The sequence below is a fragment of the Phoca vitulina genome, unplaced genomic scaffold (genome assembly GCF_004348235.1).
Source record: "Phoca vitulina isolate PV1807 unplaced genomic scaffold, GSC_HSeal_1.0 scaffold27, whole genome shotgun sequence".
Classification (NCBI taxonomy): Eukaryota; Metazoa; Chordata; class Mammalia; order Carnivora; family Phocidae; genus Phoca; species Phoca vitulina.
Window position 1 is genome coordinate 781,007 of NW_022589730.1, and position 17,477 is coordinate 798,483.

Below are 17,477 nucleotides of genomic sequence, written 5' to 3' on the forward strand. Positions count from 1 at the left end.
CCGGTCCCACTGGTCCTCTGGTGCTCATCGCCGTGAGGTGAGTCTGACGGCTGCGCAGTCCTGCCGGTGGACCCGGGCTGGAAGAAGGTCTTGCGGACCCCCAACTGCAGCGCGCGTCTGACCGCGTGCAGAAGACCTGCGTACCGAGCACCAGCGCCCCCCCCAGCTGAGCCTCCCCAGGACCAGCGGGCCCGACCAGGTCAGGAGAGGGAACTCCAGGTTGGGCAGAGAACGGAAAAGCCGCGTGGAGATGCCCGAGTGCTACTTGTCACTGCCTTGGGGAGAGAGGAGAAGAAAAAAATCGCCTTTTCACTGGATTCGGGATTTTCCACTGCTTTTTAAAATTAAGTAAAGCCATCTAGAAAGGCAACATCTCTGGTCCTAGAAAGGATCTGCGTGTCTGAATCGGGGTGACCGGGGCCACAAGTGGAGACTGTGAGTTCGACGCGGCAGAACTGAAGGCAGGCAGGTCCTCCCACGGCAGCGAGGACCCAGCGGCCTAAGTGTTCACGTGTTCTCAGGCCCCCACTCAGCACCAGACGATGGGACAGCCCCGCAGGGGTGGACACGCCCCCCACAGGCGAAGGGTGGTCTCCGTGGCCCACTACTGCCTGCGGTGGGGCATCCGTGGCGGCCTCCCAGGGTGCAGACGCTCCGCAGGCTGGGTGAGCCCCGACTCCAGACCCATGCACCAGGAGTGCTCTCAGGCGGCTCTTTTCTACTCCTCCCCACGGGCCACCCCCCCCAGGCTCCACGCTGGGTGGTTTGTTTGCAGCCAACAGTAACACGTGGGGGCTGTCTTGCTCCTGAGCTGAGCGGCTGGGTCACATGGGAGTCCAGCATCCCGTAGGCGGGCGGACTGTTGAACAGTGAGTCACTGTGCGGCTCAAATTAGAGCTCGCCATCTCTGGCTTTCCAGCGTGCTACCTGAGCTCCTCAAGTTTGCCAAGATCCTAAAACCACGTATGGCTAATACAGCACTATAACCTGGAGCACCAGCGATATGCTCTAAACTACAGTACTACAAAAAGACACGCGGCCGTCAACAGAAAGAGCACATCCAGAAGGGGCAAGCAAACAATTCTGCAACTCACTTCAGGTGGAAAAGGAAATGCACACTGGACACGTTTCCTATAAAACCTCGCTATAAAGTGCTAACGACCCAGGACTCCCCAGGTGAAATGTTGAACGTCCACTGTGAAAGCGGGACTATTACACTCTGACGGTAAACTGCATGCTTCTGTGGACGCCCCGTCACCTCCTCCGCGCCCCACCAGGCGGGTTCAGCAGTCTACACTTGTGGACTCACATCTGTTTACTACGTACTTCACGACCCGTTCCAGGCAGCAGCTCCTAACAGAGCCCGTCTAGTGGCTTACACCCGGCCAGCGGGCCACGCCAACTGTTAATCATCATCATTCTGAGGACTAACTCTCTACATAACGCCAACCAGAAGAGAAGTATAAACTTTTTCACAAGATAGATGCTTTAACTGCTGTTCTGACGCAAGCTGCTTAGTGGTGGGAGGCTTCTTTTGGTTGCCACAAAATCAAACATTTCTGGACGGGCCTGTAAACAACCCCAAGGGATGGACGCGGACATGCAGTACTTGCGGCGGGCTTCCCGCCGACGTGCTCAGTACCTGCCCCCGGAGTCAGACACGTGGCTACGAGCTCGCAGTGAAGGGCGGACAGTGTCCTGTTCCTGAGCTTCACCACCTCGACTCAGAGCACGCTGGGCGCGAAGCGGGCCGGGCCAGAACCCGCACAAACTCTGACACAGGGCAGCAGTATTTGTTCAGAGAGCCTCCTAGAGTAACTTCCATCTAGTGCTATTAAATGTAGAAATTAAAGGAAAGAAAATGTCAAGGGCATTGACAGTTTGACTCTATTTTCCTCCTCAAGACATTTAAGCAATTAAAATTACATACTTTGCGAAAGCATGAAAGCCGCGCTCGTGTGTAACGAACGGCACGGCTACAAAGTGTGAAGCGGCTCGAGTGACGACAGCATGAACTCAGACAGTGGATCCCCGCCGTGCTGGAAGGCCGCCGTGCAGCTTGGGCCTACGGGAGGCAGGCTTACGGCGCTGGACGCCAGGCTGCGAGCGAACCCGCCGGCCCACTCGAGCCGCTGCCCGTCCCAGGTGTGCGTTCAGGGCTGTGTTGGCGAGCCCGCCTGCCACCCTCTCTCCATCCACTTCCGCAGGCTGTGTCTCCCGCCCCCGCCCCTCCGGAAGGCTCCGCGGATGGCCTGAGGGGCTCCTGTCCTGGCCCCCTCCCACTCTCCCCTTCATCCGCCTGTCCCCTCCGCTGCGGCACTCACTACAACACGCACACGTCGACAGGTCTGCTTACGTGTCACCTTCTACACCCGAACCCGCAGTGGTTCGAGGACCTCCGTGCCTGAGGCCCCCGAGCTCTACCGGGCTCACTGCGGTGCGTTCGGGGCCAACACAAACCTTCCTTCAGTAAGAGAGAACTCATAACCTCTTACCTGGAGTGGAGGGCTGACGGGTGCCTACGACACGCGCCGAAGCGTAAACGGGACAGTCCAGAGCACCTGCTCGTGAGCGGCACGCCCCCGGGTGCCCAGCATCACTGGCCTGGGGTCTAAGCAGTGTCTCTCTCCCCCTCAAGTGGCCAGTCTACCTTTCAGCCAGTTCTTGCCCCACAAAATGCCAGTCACTTGACAGACGCACGGAGCCTCACTATTCCTATGGTTTTACAGTCCATACCTCTTCTTGGTGGTGCCGTTCGGATCTCTTGCCAACGTTTGAATTGGGGGGGGGGTTCTCTTGTTAGCAGGTTCTGAGAAGTCTTCACGTATTTTGGTTTCCACTCATTGATCAGATATGTATTTCACAAACATATTCTGCAGATCGGTGGCTTGTCCTCGTCTTAATGGCGTCTCTGAACAGTGTGATGTTTACCATCAGGTCCAATCCATCAACTTCTTCTACAAGCTGTGCTGTTTGTGTCCCACGAAATCAGTCTGACTCAAGCCTAGAGACTTTCTTCTAGAAATTTTATACTTTTAGGTTTTTCATATGTCCGTGACCAATTTAATTCTTTTAAAGATTTTGAGAGAGAGCGACAGAGAGTGAGCACAAGCGGGGAGGAGAGGGAGAAGCAGGCTCCCCTCTGAGCAGGGAGCTCGACTTGGGGCTCGATCCTAGGACCCCAGGATGATGACCTGAGCTGAAGGCAGACGCTCAACTGACTGCGCCACCCAGGTGCCCCTTGACTTAATTTTTGTACACGGGGAGAGATACTAGTTGAGGCTTTGCGTATGACAGTCCCGTTGTTCTGGGCATCATTTCTTCAAGCATCACCCCCTCTGCACTGAACCTCCTTGGCAGGAAATCAGTTGGCACCTCGGCAACAGAAGGTCTTCCAGTCCGTGAGCATGACGCACCCTCACACACAGGCCCTCTTCGACTCTCCTTCACTGTCTCAGTGCTGACAGCACACAAATCCTATGCATGTTTAGTTAGATCCATCCTTAAGTATTTCATGTGCTTTTGGTGCATTATAAATGGTACGTTAAAAAATCTCAATTTGTAATTGCTCACTGCTAGTATATAAAAATACAAGTAAGTTTTGTATAAGGGTGTTATGATGTGCTATCTTGGTAAATTCACTTCTTAAACATTACCATTTTTTTTTTTTTTTTAGTAGAGCCTTTGGGATTTTCTATGGAGATAATCCTATCCTCTACCAAAAAAGACAGTTTTATTTCTTCTTCTCCAGCTTGTATGCCTTTCATTTCTCTTTTCTTGTGTTAGTGCCCTGGCTAGTTCTGTGTGGAAAGAGAGGACGCCTCCTCTGCCTGCTCTAAACATTAGAAGGAACTTACCCATTGTTTCCTATGAAGTATCGTGTGAACAGCAGGATTTTTCAAAGATGTCCTTATTAACTTGCACAAACTCTTTTACTCCTAGTTTACTGAGAGATTTTATCAGAAACAGACGCTGGATTTTTGCCAAGTGTTTTTCCCCGTGAAGCTCCTGCAACGATCATATGGATTTTCCCCTACAGTCTGTGGGAAATTATACTGATCGATTTACACTGTCAAACCAACCTTGCATTCCTGGGGCAAGCTCCACTTGATCAGGATGTTATCTTTTTCACCTCCTGTTGGGCTTTACCTGCCCCCCCTCTGTGGGATTTCTGCACCCATGCTCCTAAGTGATTTGGTCTGTAGCTCTCTCGTGATGCCTCTGTCTGATACTGCTGTCAGTTTAACACAGACAAGTGTTCCTTCCCCTACTGTATTTTGGAAGAGTTTCTATAGAATTGGTATTATTTCCTCTTAAATGCTTGGTTGAATTCACCGGAAGCCACCTGGGCCTGGATGTGGGAAGGTATGCGATTGCAAATCACATTCAATTAGATACAAGGCCTGAGACTGCTTGGGTTTCCAGTAACTGTGAGGAGCTGGGGGGAGGGAGGGGCGTCACCGGTACAGGCATAAAAATACAGCCCTGCTCTGCTCTGATGGGTCATGGAGGCCTAACAGGGGTGAGGGGTTTCTAGGACTCAAGACTACGGACTCCTGGCACAGTGCTCTTCACAGGAGGTTCTTCCGTGCTGGTAAAACGTAGATTCGCAGAACAGTCTAATATGAACATGTGTACCTACTTAACTGATTAAGCAACATACACCGCAACCTTCACATTTACTGAAATTAACTGTTTTTAAAACAGATCAATCAGAATGTTTCATTCTGCAGATTTAGTTTCAGTAGGTTTGGAAGAAATCTAGACATTGGAGGGTTTAAAACTCCTCAGATGTTTCTGAAGGGGAGCCAGGGCTGACAATTACCTGAACAATCAGTGAGGACACCTCTTCCAGAATCTATTAAAAGACTGATGTAGGTAAAGCATTAATAACAGTGCTTTGAAGCATAGCTTTAAAATTAGCTGTTTTTTTCCCCACAGGACATATTTCTACTTAAGTTCATGATTAAATATTTTTATTGTTGTGGCTTTGTGAATGGGACATCGTCTTCAATGTAGCAGGTGGTTGTTGATATATAAGAAAGTATGAGTTTGTGTATTTTTATTGGGGTCTCCTGAATGATGATTCTTCGGTTGCCTAGATGCAGTCATGTCATGTCTAAGCGGTAATTTTATTTCCTTGTAATAACGGTAATGACTTTTTTCTGACACACTGTCTGGATAGAACATCCAGGACAGTATGAAATGGTACTGCAGTTAGCAGACATCCTTGTTTTATTCTTCACTTGGGACGGTTGTAGAGTTTAGCTGGTGTGATGGTGAGTATTGATTTAAGACTGGCATCATGAATCATGCTAAGAAAGGACCTCTCTATTTTGCATTGACTATTACTGGATGTGGAGAGGGGCCTAGTCTGTTTGTTTTGATCCAGGAATGGGTACTGAATTTTAACTTAAATGCCTTTTTTAAGGCACTCACTAATGGAAATGAGATTATCAAGTGATTTCTGACTCCTACAGAGCCATGCTAATGTATTTCCTAGTATCATTCTTGTATTCCTAGGAAAAATGCTACTGGGTCATGGTCTTTCAACATACTGCAGGTTTGTGGGGACTACAGGATTTCTGTCTCTATGGTCATAATATTCGTCTGTAAACCTCTTTCTTACTGTGTGTATATTTATGTTATCTTGATCAGATTTTAGAATTTAGAATTAAGTTGGCTTCATGAAATGATTTAGAAAACTTTGGAATATCCTCCTTGTTCCAGAAAAGTTTTGTGTTGGATTAATTTTGCACTTAGTTTGCACTCACTAGTTTGTATTAGTTTATATTAGTTACGATCTTTGCCAACAATTTCTGAATTTATTGCCTTCTCAATCATTACTTTTTGTTCTCCTTACCTTTTCTTTCTCCTACTTTCCTCTGGTTTTGTTTTATCCTTCTGAATTTTTTAGCTGATGCGAGTTCACTTATTCTGTTGGGGAGCACAGCCTCTGGTCTGGTCTGCAAGATGCTCCCGGGTATGTCCTCCAAGGGAAATGCAGTTTCGTCTGCCGCCCCCCACCACCATGCTGCTGGCCGTGCCCTGGGAGCTGGAGCGTGAGCGGGAGTTGTTCAGTGTTTGCACGGACGTTGCTTTGGATCTCTGGCCTCTCCTGACCAGGCTTCTCTTTGGTTGTGTTCTATGTACTAACAGGACATACATACAAAGCCGCTGAGGGCTGGGTAGAAACGGCCAGGTCTTTGGCTCAGAATTATCTCAGGAGCAGGGAACACACACACAGCCACCTGCCTTCCCCATCAGTGAGGCCCTCTCAGTCGGGCAGAAGGGCGGGGGGGGGCGGGGAGGGGGTGCATGTCTTTTCTTGTCCCCGGGGGATGCTCTCTGTGACGGTGTGGGCCATCTAGCACCCCTCGCCCTGTATCCGTGGCCCACAGAACACGAAATTGTCCTGGTGCTCAGGTAGGGGTTCTTTAGTAAGGCAGTTTCCAGTGCTACTGCTTGACTTGATCTGTTCTGGCAGTTTTGTCAGTACCGGAATAAAACGTGGGGAAAGTGGTTTATCAAATCCTCCGTGTGCGCTGCCATGTTCCTCCGGAAGCTGCTGCCTGACGTTCTAACGGGATGTCATCCTGAGAGATCATTCTCTGAAATGTAAAGATAACTCCAAACTTAAAGGCTTAATACATTTCAAATGACTATTTCCATGACTACTGAGCTTTTAGAAATTTCTAATAATGTAACTACTGACAATAACACAGAGGTAAAATTAATTAAAATGTGAACATAAAAAATATATTTAAGAGGGAGCCTGGGCTAAATCTCATCCACAGGCCACTTAGTAACACACAATCTTTGTCACAGGCAACTTATGTACACATCGCACTTCTCCATGCTAAGTGACCAGTACAGGAAGGTGTTCCAAGGGCCCTTCCGTAGGAGAGAAAACATGAAGCAAGATCTTAACATTAGTCTTTCTCTACAGTTCCATTATTCAGAAGCTTCTGTGCCATTACTGAAAAGCTTGGGAGAACTTCCTTTGATCACATTAGCAATGACATACACGTACCTGCCAGGTACAAGCCAGGGATGCCTTTCTCACCAGGCATTTGATAGATCATAACCTGATCACAGACTTGTCTTCATTTTCGAGTGTGGTATTACCATCATTGTTATAACTTTGCAGAATATGAACATGAAATGCAATCTGATCACCTGGAAAACCTGCCGATCAGCAGTCATGGTCGGCTGTGCACGCGCTGTCCGCTGCTCCTGGGAGGAGGCGTCTGTCAGACAGGGGCCCGCCCCCACACGCGCTAACGCAACACCACATTAGCCCCACGCCACTGAGCACGCACAATACAGCGAGCATACAACGGGACACACCCCACCCACGAGAGCTAGCTTTGGGAAACCCCAAAGCAAGGCCATTAAGGACGATATTTACTTCCATATTTAAATAATCCACTTGTGGTTTGGCATAAATTTTAGCTGATTCTTGCAAATAAATGTCCAAGTGAGGAGCTGGTATTTGTACCTGAAAATAATATGTAAACACAGGACGTTCTCGCCACAGTGCAGAGAATATTACCAATAAACAGCTAGTTTTCAGAAGGAAGCAGTCATTAAAAATCATGGCCAATCAGTCTTTTTGGGCCCAAAGAGGCCAGAGGTCTTCAGGGTTTGTGTCACCGTGTGCCCTGATCCCTGGAGCTGGGGACTGCGAGCACCAAAGCTCTGCCCACGGAGCGCATATCCGCTCTGAGGGCTCACGACATTCGGGGTCTCGCACAGGACACACCACAACCGAAGGAGGATGGGTCTTAATTCTGTCCAGGAATTTCCAGGGAACATCTAATGTTTACTAAGCTGCAGTTTGCTATGCTCAGGCTGTGGAGATAAAGCGACAGGCAAGTGAAACTTTCTACTCTCTCAGAGAAAATGAAATATTGATCACTTATCATAAGAAACAGGGACAGGGCATCAGTGGGCTCCACGCGGTGAATACAAGATGAGTTACTGACACTTGGACATTACCACCGCTTGCTACACCTTAAAGTATCACCGATGTTCCCCGATGACACGTCCCAGCAAGTATTTAATGACTGTACCTCAGAGCCTTTAAGGATTTAACATTAACTCCCCCAGAATTTCATTATTTGTATAAAACACTCATTTGTGCACATCTTTAGGTGAGGTAAGAGATCCTTTCTGTTTTCAGGAAAATGAAAATGAAGGCCACTTATGTTGTGAAGAATTACAACTGTGATACCAGGGTCTCAAACAAGAACATTCTACTTAAATTACGTTCTTTCTAAAGACGAAGAGGACACAAGAGCCATAAACATGTAGGGATTGTAAGAGCAGGGTGTTGATGCACAATGGACAAAACCAGTGACGTCTCTGAAATGATAATGTTGCTTATTAACCATACATGTTGTGATAGGTCAAAGCTGAGGTCAAACAGAAAACATCAATTGAGCCATTTCCCTGAATAAAGCTCCAGGGTGCAATATTCTAAGCACTTTATTCAATAAAAAATGCTTTTAAAACGGTGCTTTGGTGATTGGGAAGCATTGCCATCATCCGTCAACCTAACTGCAGCAAAGTTCAATAAGCTAAATAATGAACCATTTAGATTATTTTCCTTGGGCCTTAGGGATTTGCAAACATTGCATCAATAAAGCTCTTTAAAAATTATGATGAACTCTATTTTCTTCATTTTCAGATTTAAAATATGTGTTAGGGATTTTTTTTAAGATTATTTAAATGGGCTGCTACTTTTAATCATTGTCCAATCTCCAAAGTAGAAAGAAATTTTAAACAAGGAAAAAATTCAATTATAAGATTAGCAGTTTCTATCTGATTCTGGTAATCTTGGAATTGATGAGATCCCTCTCTATCGTGAATACCTAATTTAAGATTTAAAAAGTGTTATGAGTTATATAAAAACATAAAGATGAAAAATTCCATGTATTTTCAATAAAATTTATATTTAATTTTGGCGGGTAACAAGGTAAATATGTAATATAGTATTTTTACAACTTCTAATAAAATTTTTCTTGAGAAACATCTGTGGTCTCAGTTTCCTAGGCTTAAGACTGGGGAAATAGTTCTTTTTCAATATATAATCACATGCAATTTTTGAGAATTTCTAGAATGTTATATAATACAGAAAAAAATGTGTTCAACCCTTTCTTTGTATGAGAAGGAACGTGGTCCGTTTCCTTTAAAGGGCCGGGACCAGGGGCCCACATCTGTTTCAAAGCATACAGTGGAATGCTAAGATGGCCATTTATACATCATCTAAATCTTAGCTCTTCCTCTTAGCACTTTCTCCTAGATTTCCTATGACCAAATAAAAATACGTGCTACATACACGATTCCCAAAGCCGCACGCAGTTTGGCCACAACAGATGTCTCCGTATTTATTGGTCAACACAATCTACAGTGTACCAGTGGTGCTAATGAAGTCCCGTCCCCCGACCAGCAGACTCCAGACCAAGCACACCGAGGAGGAGAGCCGGAGAGATGGCGGAACTGGGCCTCCCCACGCGCCCCGTGCCCGCCTCCCCGTGCGTGATGAGCCGGCTACCCTGCGCAGCTCCTCAACCACCTGCCACACCGCGGCCAGTCCCAGTGTTCACAGGCCGCGCCAGCGATCCTGAGAAGAGCTGGGTGACGCTGGGACTCCACAGCGATGGGGATTCACCATCACAAGGTCATCAGGCAGCAGAACGGGGAAAGACCTTTTACTGCGAGACTCGAGACTCGGCCTGGCTATGGACTCCAGGGCTCTGGCCCCTGCTTGAACATCAAGGCCTGATATTCCCAGGAAACTGGTTTCTAGATAAATACCACGGACAGCTCCCTCCTTTCTGCCCAAGGCAGGGCCGTCCCAGCACCTCCCTGCAGCCTGGGCCTCAAGGGCCCAGCTGAGACCCTCACACCCGCGGGGGGCGGGGGGGGCGCGGTGGCTGAGAGGTGCACACCCGCGGGGCGGGGGAGGGGGACGCGGTGGCTGAGACCCGCACACCCGCGGGGGGCGGCGCGGTGGCTGAGAGGTGCACACCCGGGGGGCGGGGGGGGGGGACGCGGTGGCTGAGACCCTCACACCTGCGGGGGGGCGGTCCGGGTGAGACCCTCACAGGGCACCAAAGAAGACGAGTCTGAGGAGGCCGAGAGCACCGCCCCTCCCCTCAAACACCTGTGGCATCACGCCATGCCCAAAAGGTGCCGGGTCGACCCACACAAGCTGTTATGAAGGTGATGGTTCAGGATCAAACAGGCTTTGAGATCCTTCTTTGTCTTCAGCCTCTTTCATTCTTTTCAGTTTAATTTAAAAACTAATTATAGGAATAATAAAGTTACTGTAAAAATGTCTAATAGTAATACAACAGGGTTTAAAAGAGTGGAAGTTCCCTCTACCCCAGCCCTGACGAGCCCACTGTCAGCTGTTTGTGAACCAACAAGAGCATCCTGGGTGGGGTGCAGGCAGAGGCGTGGGGAGAAGGTGGGGGGCACGGGAATGACTCGAGCACAGCAACCTGAATGCTTCATGTCTGCGAGGCGCTCTGAGCCCCACGCAAGCTGTGTGACCCGCAGTGTGCCCGGGACACCGGGGGTGCGTGAGGAGGCCTGCTCCAGCTAAATCAGCCCCGACAGAACCGCGCAGTACAGGGGGCCCAGGGCTGCAGGGGTGTGGCAGGCAGCTGCAGGGGGCGGGGGGGAGGTGTCTCCACGTGAGCGAGCATTGCGGGGAGGCCTGGAGCTAGTGAAACTGGTCTCAGCTTTCCGCGTTTAAAGAAAAACAACTGAACTTTCATCTTTTTGGCTGTTTTTCACCACCGCTAAGCTTTTACATGAGTAATGACATGTCCTAATTTCTAAAGTAGCTGGTTTACTTATCGTGGGCTAACTTCCTGACCAAATCAACAAGACAGTGCCTGTGTAACTACCTCTTCAAAAATAAATCTGGTTTTCAAATAATACAGCGGAGCATAAAGCTTAGTAGAACGCCGAGCGTCTGCTGGTGCACTTCGGGTTCCTTGTCAGTATGAAGTCAGAACAAGGTAACCGGGTCCCAAGTCTCTGTCTCCAGGGTGTGGCCTGCGGGGGGCACTGCGGAGGGACCAGCACACGGGCACCCCACCTGCTGGCCGCGGTGCTTCCCGCACACCACAGGGAGCGCCCAGGGAAGACTCACAAGACTCAGTGGTTCTCAGCTGTGGGGGCCACTCAGTGCGTTTCCAGAATGGAGAAGCACCGGCCCCACACCAGGCCCAGCAATCAGCACTTCTGGAACCGAGCCCAGGTACAGAAAAAGGCAGATACACAAAAAAGACTGAAGAAAACAAAACTGTCAGTCTCCGTGCCGTGCAGACAGGATGAAGGGTGCTGGTGAGCCCCTGTGGCTCCCAGGAGACGGCAGACACAGACTGAGGGCGCCTCTGGGAATGAAACACATCAGGATGGTCGCAAGCAGCTTTCGAGGAATAAACAGGCCGGGCAGGACCGGCTGCTCCCAGCTGCAGGGAAGCAGGACACAAGCCCCTGAGAGCCGGCACCCACAACACACGTCTACACAGTCCTCTCTGCCCCAGGTCCCAAGCTGGCTCTAGCTATGACTCATAGGACGCCTTTCCTAACACGGGAAACTCACAGATGTATCTTCTGACCTCTTAATTAATTTTATTCAGCACGACAGGGACGCTCTTGTCAGTGCTCCGGACTCTGCAGTGCACGTTACGCCCCAGCACCTCAGCGCTCCTGGTTTCACGCCGTGGTTCCCAGCAGCAGCCTGAGGCCCCAGCCCCCCAGCCTCGCCGACGCGGACATCTCAGGGGAAAGCGGCGCGCAAGTTCCCTGCTGGGATGTCACCGGGGCAGAAGGACCGTGCTCTTCTGAAATACTCGTTTATGAGAATCACCGGGCTCCTCGCTCTAAAACATGAGATCTGATTTTTCTTTTTTAAACTGTGATTGACGGTACTTTTTGGGGGTTATTACATGATCCAATTTCATGGAGTATTTAAAGAAGCTTGTTTACTTATATTGCTTCCATGGTCATTGGTTTGATTACAGAATCATCTCAAGAACCTTGAGTACAAGGGAGAGCATAAGAAAATGTTATTTAAAATATACTGGCTGAACAGGAATTGGGCAAATTAATTTAACAATGGCTTTTATCAATCTAAAAATAAAAAAATGGGGGCGCCTGGGTGGCTCAGTCGGTTAAGTGTCTGACTTTGGCTCAGGTCGTGATCCCGGGGTCCTGGGATCGAGCTCTCTGCTCAGCAGGGAGCCCACTTCTCCTCTCTGTTGCTCCCCCTGCTTGTGCGCTCTCTCTCTCTCTCTCTCTGACAAAAACAAATAAAATCTTTAAACAAAATAAAAAAATAAAAATAAAAAAATGATGTAAGGTCAGAAATGACTAATTTGCCACATTTAAGATTTTACTGTTTCTGTCTTCTGTAGATTTTTGAAATGATTTATATCCCAATTCTCTTTTGAAATAAATATGCTATAGCTAAATTCTGGCAAAACAAACAAACAAACCCGGAAATTTAACACGTAAGCCTGACAATTCATGTGGAAGTATGAAGATGGGATGATGAGGGAGGAACAGTCCAGGCTCCAGCAGCTTTGTTAAGATCTGACTTGGTCACAAATCAGTTTACAAAATCAGTAAAACTCTGGTTTTTCTCATGTGTTTTCCAGTAACTGACTCTTAAGACTTTCTGGAGTATGTGGACACACGAGGACCAAACGCACGGATCCAAAAGAGCCGTGTGGCCTTCAGGCCTGGAGCTAAGGCACCATTAGATGCGATAATAAAGCTCCCCTTGCATTCACGCCCCTGGAAGAACGAATTCTCATGCCTCTGGTGCAGGTTTGTATCTGAGATCCTCTAAGAGGCCCCGACTGACCTCGTCAGGGCTGGCGGCCTGGTAGGTGCGGTTCCCGTCACTGAAGTCCTGGTCCGCCTCCGCGTACTCGGCCTCTGCGGTCACGCCGGCTCGAGGCTCGTACACGGGGGTCACGTTGTGGCACAGCGCAATGGCCTTCACCGCTTCGTGGACTCGACTGCTAACACTTTTTCTCACTTTGGGAGCTGAGGATTGGGCCTTTCTTGGTGGCGTTGAACTGGTAGCGTTCCCGCTAGCTTGAGACTGCATCTGATAAAATACGGAACGTCACAAAGTTAGAGACACGTAGATGATACCGGAGGTACCAGCCTGTGGGATTTTTATGAGCCATCAGCGAGGGATGAGACAAGCAGCTCTCACGGGCCGGGTCTGTGCCGGCACGCTGGCGTCTCCTGGTCGGCACGGCGACCAGACTGTCTGTTGCAGTACTTAGAGTCGGAGAGTTTTCCTTTTCTACATTCACTTGATCCACGGCACTGGCTTGCTAAGTCCGTAACAAGTCATGTTTGTTCTCCTTGTAAAGATGGGGTGAGTTAAAGAGCAAACCACAGCCACATACTCCTAACTGCTTTCGTGTTTCGTTAAAAAGTGCTGGACCTGAAGTGGACTAACGCTAAAAGCAGGGAAAGAAGACTTACGAGTCTTCCTGTAATACAATACAGGAATCCAGCCTGTCACAGCCTCTGCATTAGAGCTAGTTTTGTGCATGACAGTAACCCCTGCATCTGACGAAAACTGATCCCCACCTCCTATTTCAGACTCTTGCGCTCTGGACGTGACTCCCCGCTCCCTGCGTTTGGCCCCCCCGCACCGGGCTGTGTTCGAGGGCACTCGCCTCCGCCGGTGGGGTGGGCGGCAGGCCGCTGCCCCCGCTCCCGGGGGAGGTGGAGCAGGACCACGGAGGCTCCTCGGTTGCCTTCATGGCCACTCGTGACGGCCCTCCTGAGAAAGCCAGGCTCTCGCTTTTGGACGGGGCGTGCAGAGCCACCGAGCCGTGACTACTCTGCCAGTGAAGTCACAGTGCTGTCTAATGGAGGGCTCTCGGCGCCGCCTCTCGCCCGCGCTCGCCTCCCACCCGTGTGCCGCTCGCACGGCAAAGGGAGAGCGGCACGCAACACGGCTGACTCCCCTTAGGACTCTGTTTATCGATGGCTGTATAATTTAATTTCACACAAATGCCATTAAAGATTATGCCCTCCATCACCAAATGCTTCCGGAGGGGAAATATAATCAGATTATGAAAGATTCGTGTTACATTGCAGTGGACCTGGTAGACTATTATCATCTTAATAAAAGGACAGAATCTCAGGAATAAAATCAATTTTACAGAAGAGTACTATCTAATCAGCCAACCAACAGATAGCTTAGAAAAAAAGATTTTTAAAAGACCTCCTCCATGGAAATAAGTATTAAATATTTGCTATTTTTATACACTGACTCATCCTTTCTGTTTTTAATTTTTCTAGTAAAACAGCTTATTTGGAGCTATTAAAATCATATTCATGGATAATGTAAATTTATTTTTTTAAAAACAGATTTTACCCGGTACTGTTTTGACCTAGACCTAGATTACCAGGAGAAGGGAAGTCTTTTAATTAATTCTGTTAGATTTTTTTTTTTTAGATTTTCCTTCTGTTAATAAATGTTCTAGGTTACAAAATGCTCTGTATTGAACTGAATGACATCCAACTGAAGAAAGGGCTTGGTTTTAAGTGTATGTGTGCACGTATGTGTGCTTGTGTAAGTGATCATTACATACGATAAACACATATGCATTAGATACTTTTCATCTGACAGCGTCTTAAAAAGTAAAGTATACGCCATTCTGGTAAACATTACAGAGGAAAGAGAAGGTTTTCACAAACTGAATGTAAGGCAGACAGTACACCTGAATTTGGTCAGAGCAGAAACTGCTCAGGGCGTGTGGCTCAGCCCCGTCTGTGAAAGTCAAGTCAGAAGTATGACCGTCAACACACAGGGCCTACAGCCCCTGGGAGCACCGCTGCCACATGGCCCGTGGGAGCCTCGAGGCGGCAGTGGTCTGTGTACATGCGAGCCCCCTCTTCCCTGGGGGGCGGGCGACGTGCACGTTTGCACCTGATATATGCTGGCCTGTTACGATGGGGGTGACCGAACTCCACAACAGGCCAGCAGGGAGGCAGAAAAGCAGCCCAGGGAAGTGATGGCTGGCCCTGGGTTCAAACCACAGCCTTGTGTGTGCGGCCTCTTAGACGCCCTGGGCTTGCGAGGTTTGGTTACCCAGAATCAGTGAATTCAAATGAGCGCGACACGAACGCTACCTGGAAACAGGCTAGGGGACCCGCGCGGCCTAAAATGAACTCTGCAGAGTGGCCTGTGTCTGCCCGCCCCACACCCCGTCATCTGTGGGAACACGTGGCCCTGTGGGCCCAACGTCAGGACCTGGTGAGTCAGGACCTTCCCAGGCCATGGACGCACTCGCAGAGCGCACGGCCTACAAAGTCTCTGGCAAACGCTGTGGCTACTAGGCTGTGTATTTCCTGTTCCTGCAACCTCAGAGAGCTCCTGAGGCTCCAGGGAAAGGCCAAGATTTAGGATATACGCCCCCCGCCCCCACCCAAGGAGTCCTTATCTAATCCAGACACAGACGACGTATGTGCAGATGAAATAAGACGTATTTGCAGATGAAATAACGTGACATTTGAGTTTCACTTCACAGTGATATGGTGAAGGAGGAGAAGGGCTATGGAGGGAACCGGGTCTGCTGTGCATGGATAGCTGCTGAGGCAGAATGACAGGGACACTAGGGCTCGTGATACCGTGTGTCTACTTCTGCTTATTGAAGAAACAAAAAAATATGAGAAAATCTTATTAATTATGAAGAAACCCAGAGGAACTGGTGAGAAACACCTGTGATGATATAGTATTCTACTTCATAGTCTTAAAAATACTACCTATCCTGAGTAATTTTTTGGAGTATTTCACTAAGAAAATTATTTCATATGAGTAACTGGTTTAAGGTCATTATATCCTTTCTATTATTTTACAATATAGAAATGCTTATTTAAAATTGGTTCAAAAACTGCTTCTTGATTTATAAATTAGAACTGAGTGTTTTAGGACATTCAAAGATGTTTGCTGATTTCCAGATTAGCGGATACAGCGGGTTCAGGCTGGCTCGACGGAGCCAGGCACTTTTGCAAGCAGCTCCCGTGCGGATGCCAATGAGCTTACCTGTGAGTATGGATTCCTGAGGTGGCTCTGGATCTCGTCCATTGTGTCTGCTCCATAAGACACGGTCCCCAGGTGCAGCCGCTTAAACACCATCTCGTTCTGGGTGAGGGTTCCTGCAACAAAGACCAGGTCACAGAGGAAAGCTCAACAGGACCAGGACTCCCCATCCCGTACACGGACATCCATGGGCCGAGCCCTCATCCCTGGGCGCCCCTTGGCAGTGAGAATACTCTGCTCTGTAATTCCGGCAGCTAGGAATGTCCTTCCCCACTGAGGACAAGTGTCCCTCCCAGATCCCTCCGGAAGAGCGTGCAATAACGTGAAGGGCTCTAACTACCTGAAGAAAGTGTGGCCTCTGCCTTTCAGTTCAGATGCATTGTTTGGTACAAATAGAACTTCTGCCTGTTCTGAAAGAGACAGGCATGAAACTGGAAAACAGAGTCACTATCTTTGTAATTATACTCTAGAACACTGCCTGAGAAAGACATCAACTAGTCCCAAATTAGCGTGCCTACCAGTTTTAAAAAAAACCCAATTTTGAAAAATTAAGTATTTGTCATTGAACAGAAACAGATGCATTTAACCCTTAGCACCGCTTGCATCGTGTGGAGCAAAAGAAAGGTCAGTGAGCAGGGAGGCACGTTCTCTTTAGCTGGGCTTCTGCCCGGTGAGCTGCCTGGAGGTGCTCACGTCCCTCCAGATGGCCAGGGCTCACTCCTGGGGACGGCCAGTCCATGTAGGCCAGGCACTCACGTGTGCTTGAGCACGAGGAAGTGCTTCACTCCTGGTGTGTAAGGAAGGCAGTTAAGAGAGGAGCACGCACAGGTCAATTTTATGAGATGTCTTGGGTCTGCCAAATACAGTGAAGTAACATCATGAAAGGCAGTGAGAGGTTAACATTATTTCAAAAACGGTGAATTTTCATTAAAAGTGACACATAAATTCAGAATGTTACACATCTTCATGACTCTGAAAACCCTAAACATTGTGTATGTGTATCACTTAATATAAAAATGCACATACAATACGCACATATGATTTTTGCTTACTGGGTTTTCTAGAAGTAAAGCAACCTGAGGAAGCGTGAACACCTGTGAGCATGTACGTCAGGTGCGGTAATGAAAAGTGCGGCCATGTAGTCTCCCCCGGGCTTTTCTGCACGTACCTCACAGCTCACAGAAGGACTACCCACTGACTGATGTAATTATCAACGTGGATATGAACAATCCTAGCCCCAGTCAGTTAGAAGCTGGGCTTTCCACACGGCTGCAAGACACCCATAAAATATTAACTAACTTCTGTTTTCTTTGGCACACATGACGTGGAAGATATAATACAAAATGTTTTCACATCTATCCATGACTCCATACAC

At 48.5% G+C, this 17,477-nt stretch overlaps 1 protein-coding gene across 5 annotated transcripts in view; it reads right to left on the minus strand.

Annotated features, from left to right (window-relative positions):
- Positions 1-17,477, minus strand: part of ATP9B (ATPase phospholipid transporting 9B (putative)) — a 248,846-nt gene that overhangs the window by 35,561 nt on the left and 195,808 nt on the right. For all 5 annotated transcript variants that reach the window (XM_032422694.1, XM_032422696.1, XM_032422693.1 and 2 more), the window contains 2 exons: positions 16,106-16,218; positions 12,893-13,141 (listed from right to left, as the gene is read on the minus strand). In XM_032422694.1, the coding sequence (XP_032278585.1) occupies positions 12,893-13,141; positions 16,106-16,218 (362 nt within the window). The remainder of the gene's footprint in view (positions 1-12,892; positions 13,142-16,105; positions 16,219-17,477) is intronic.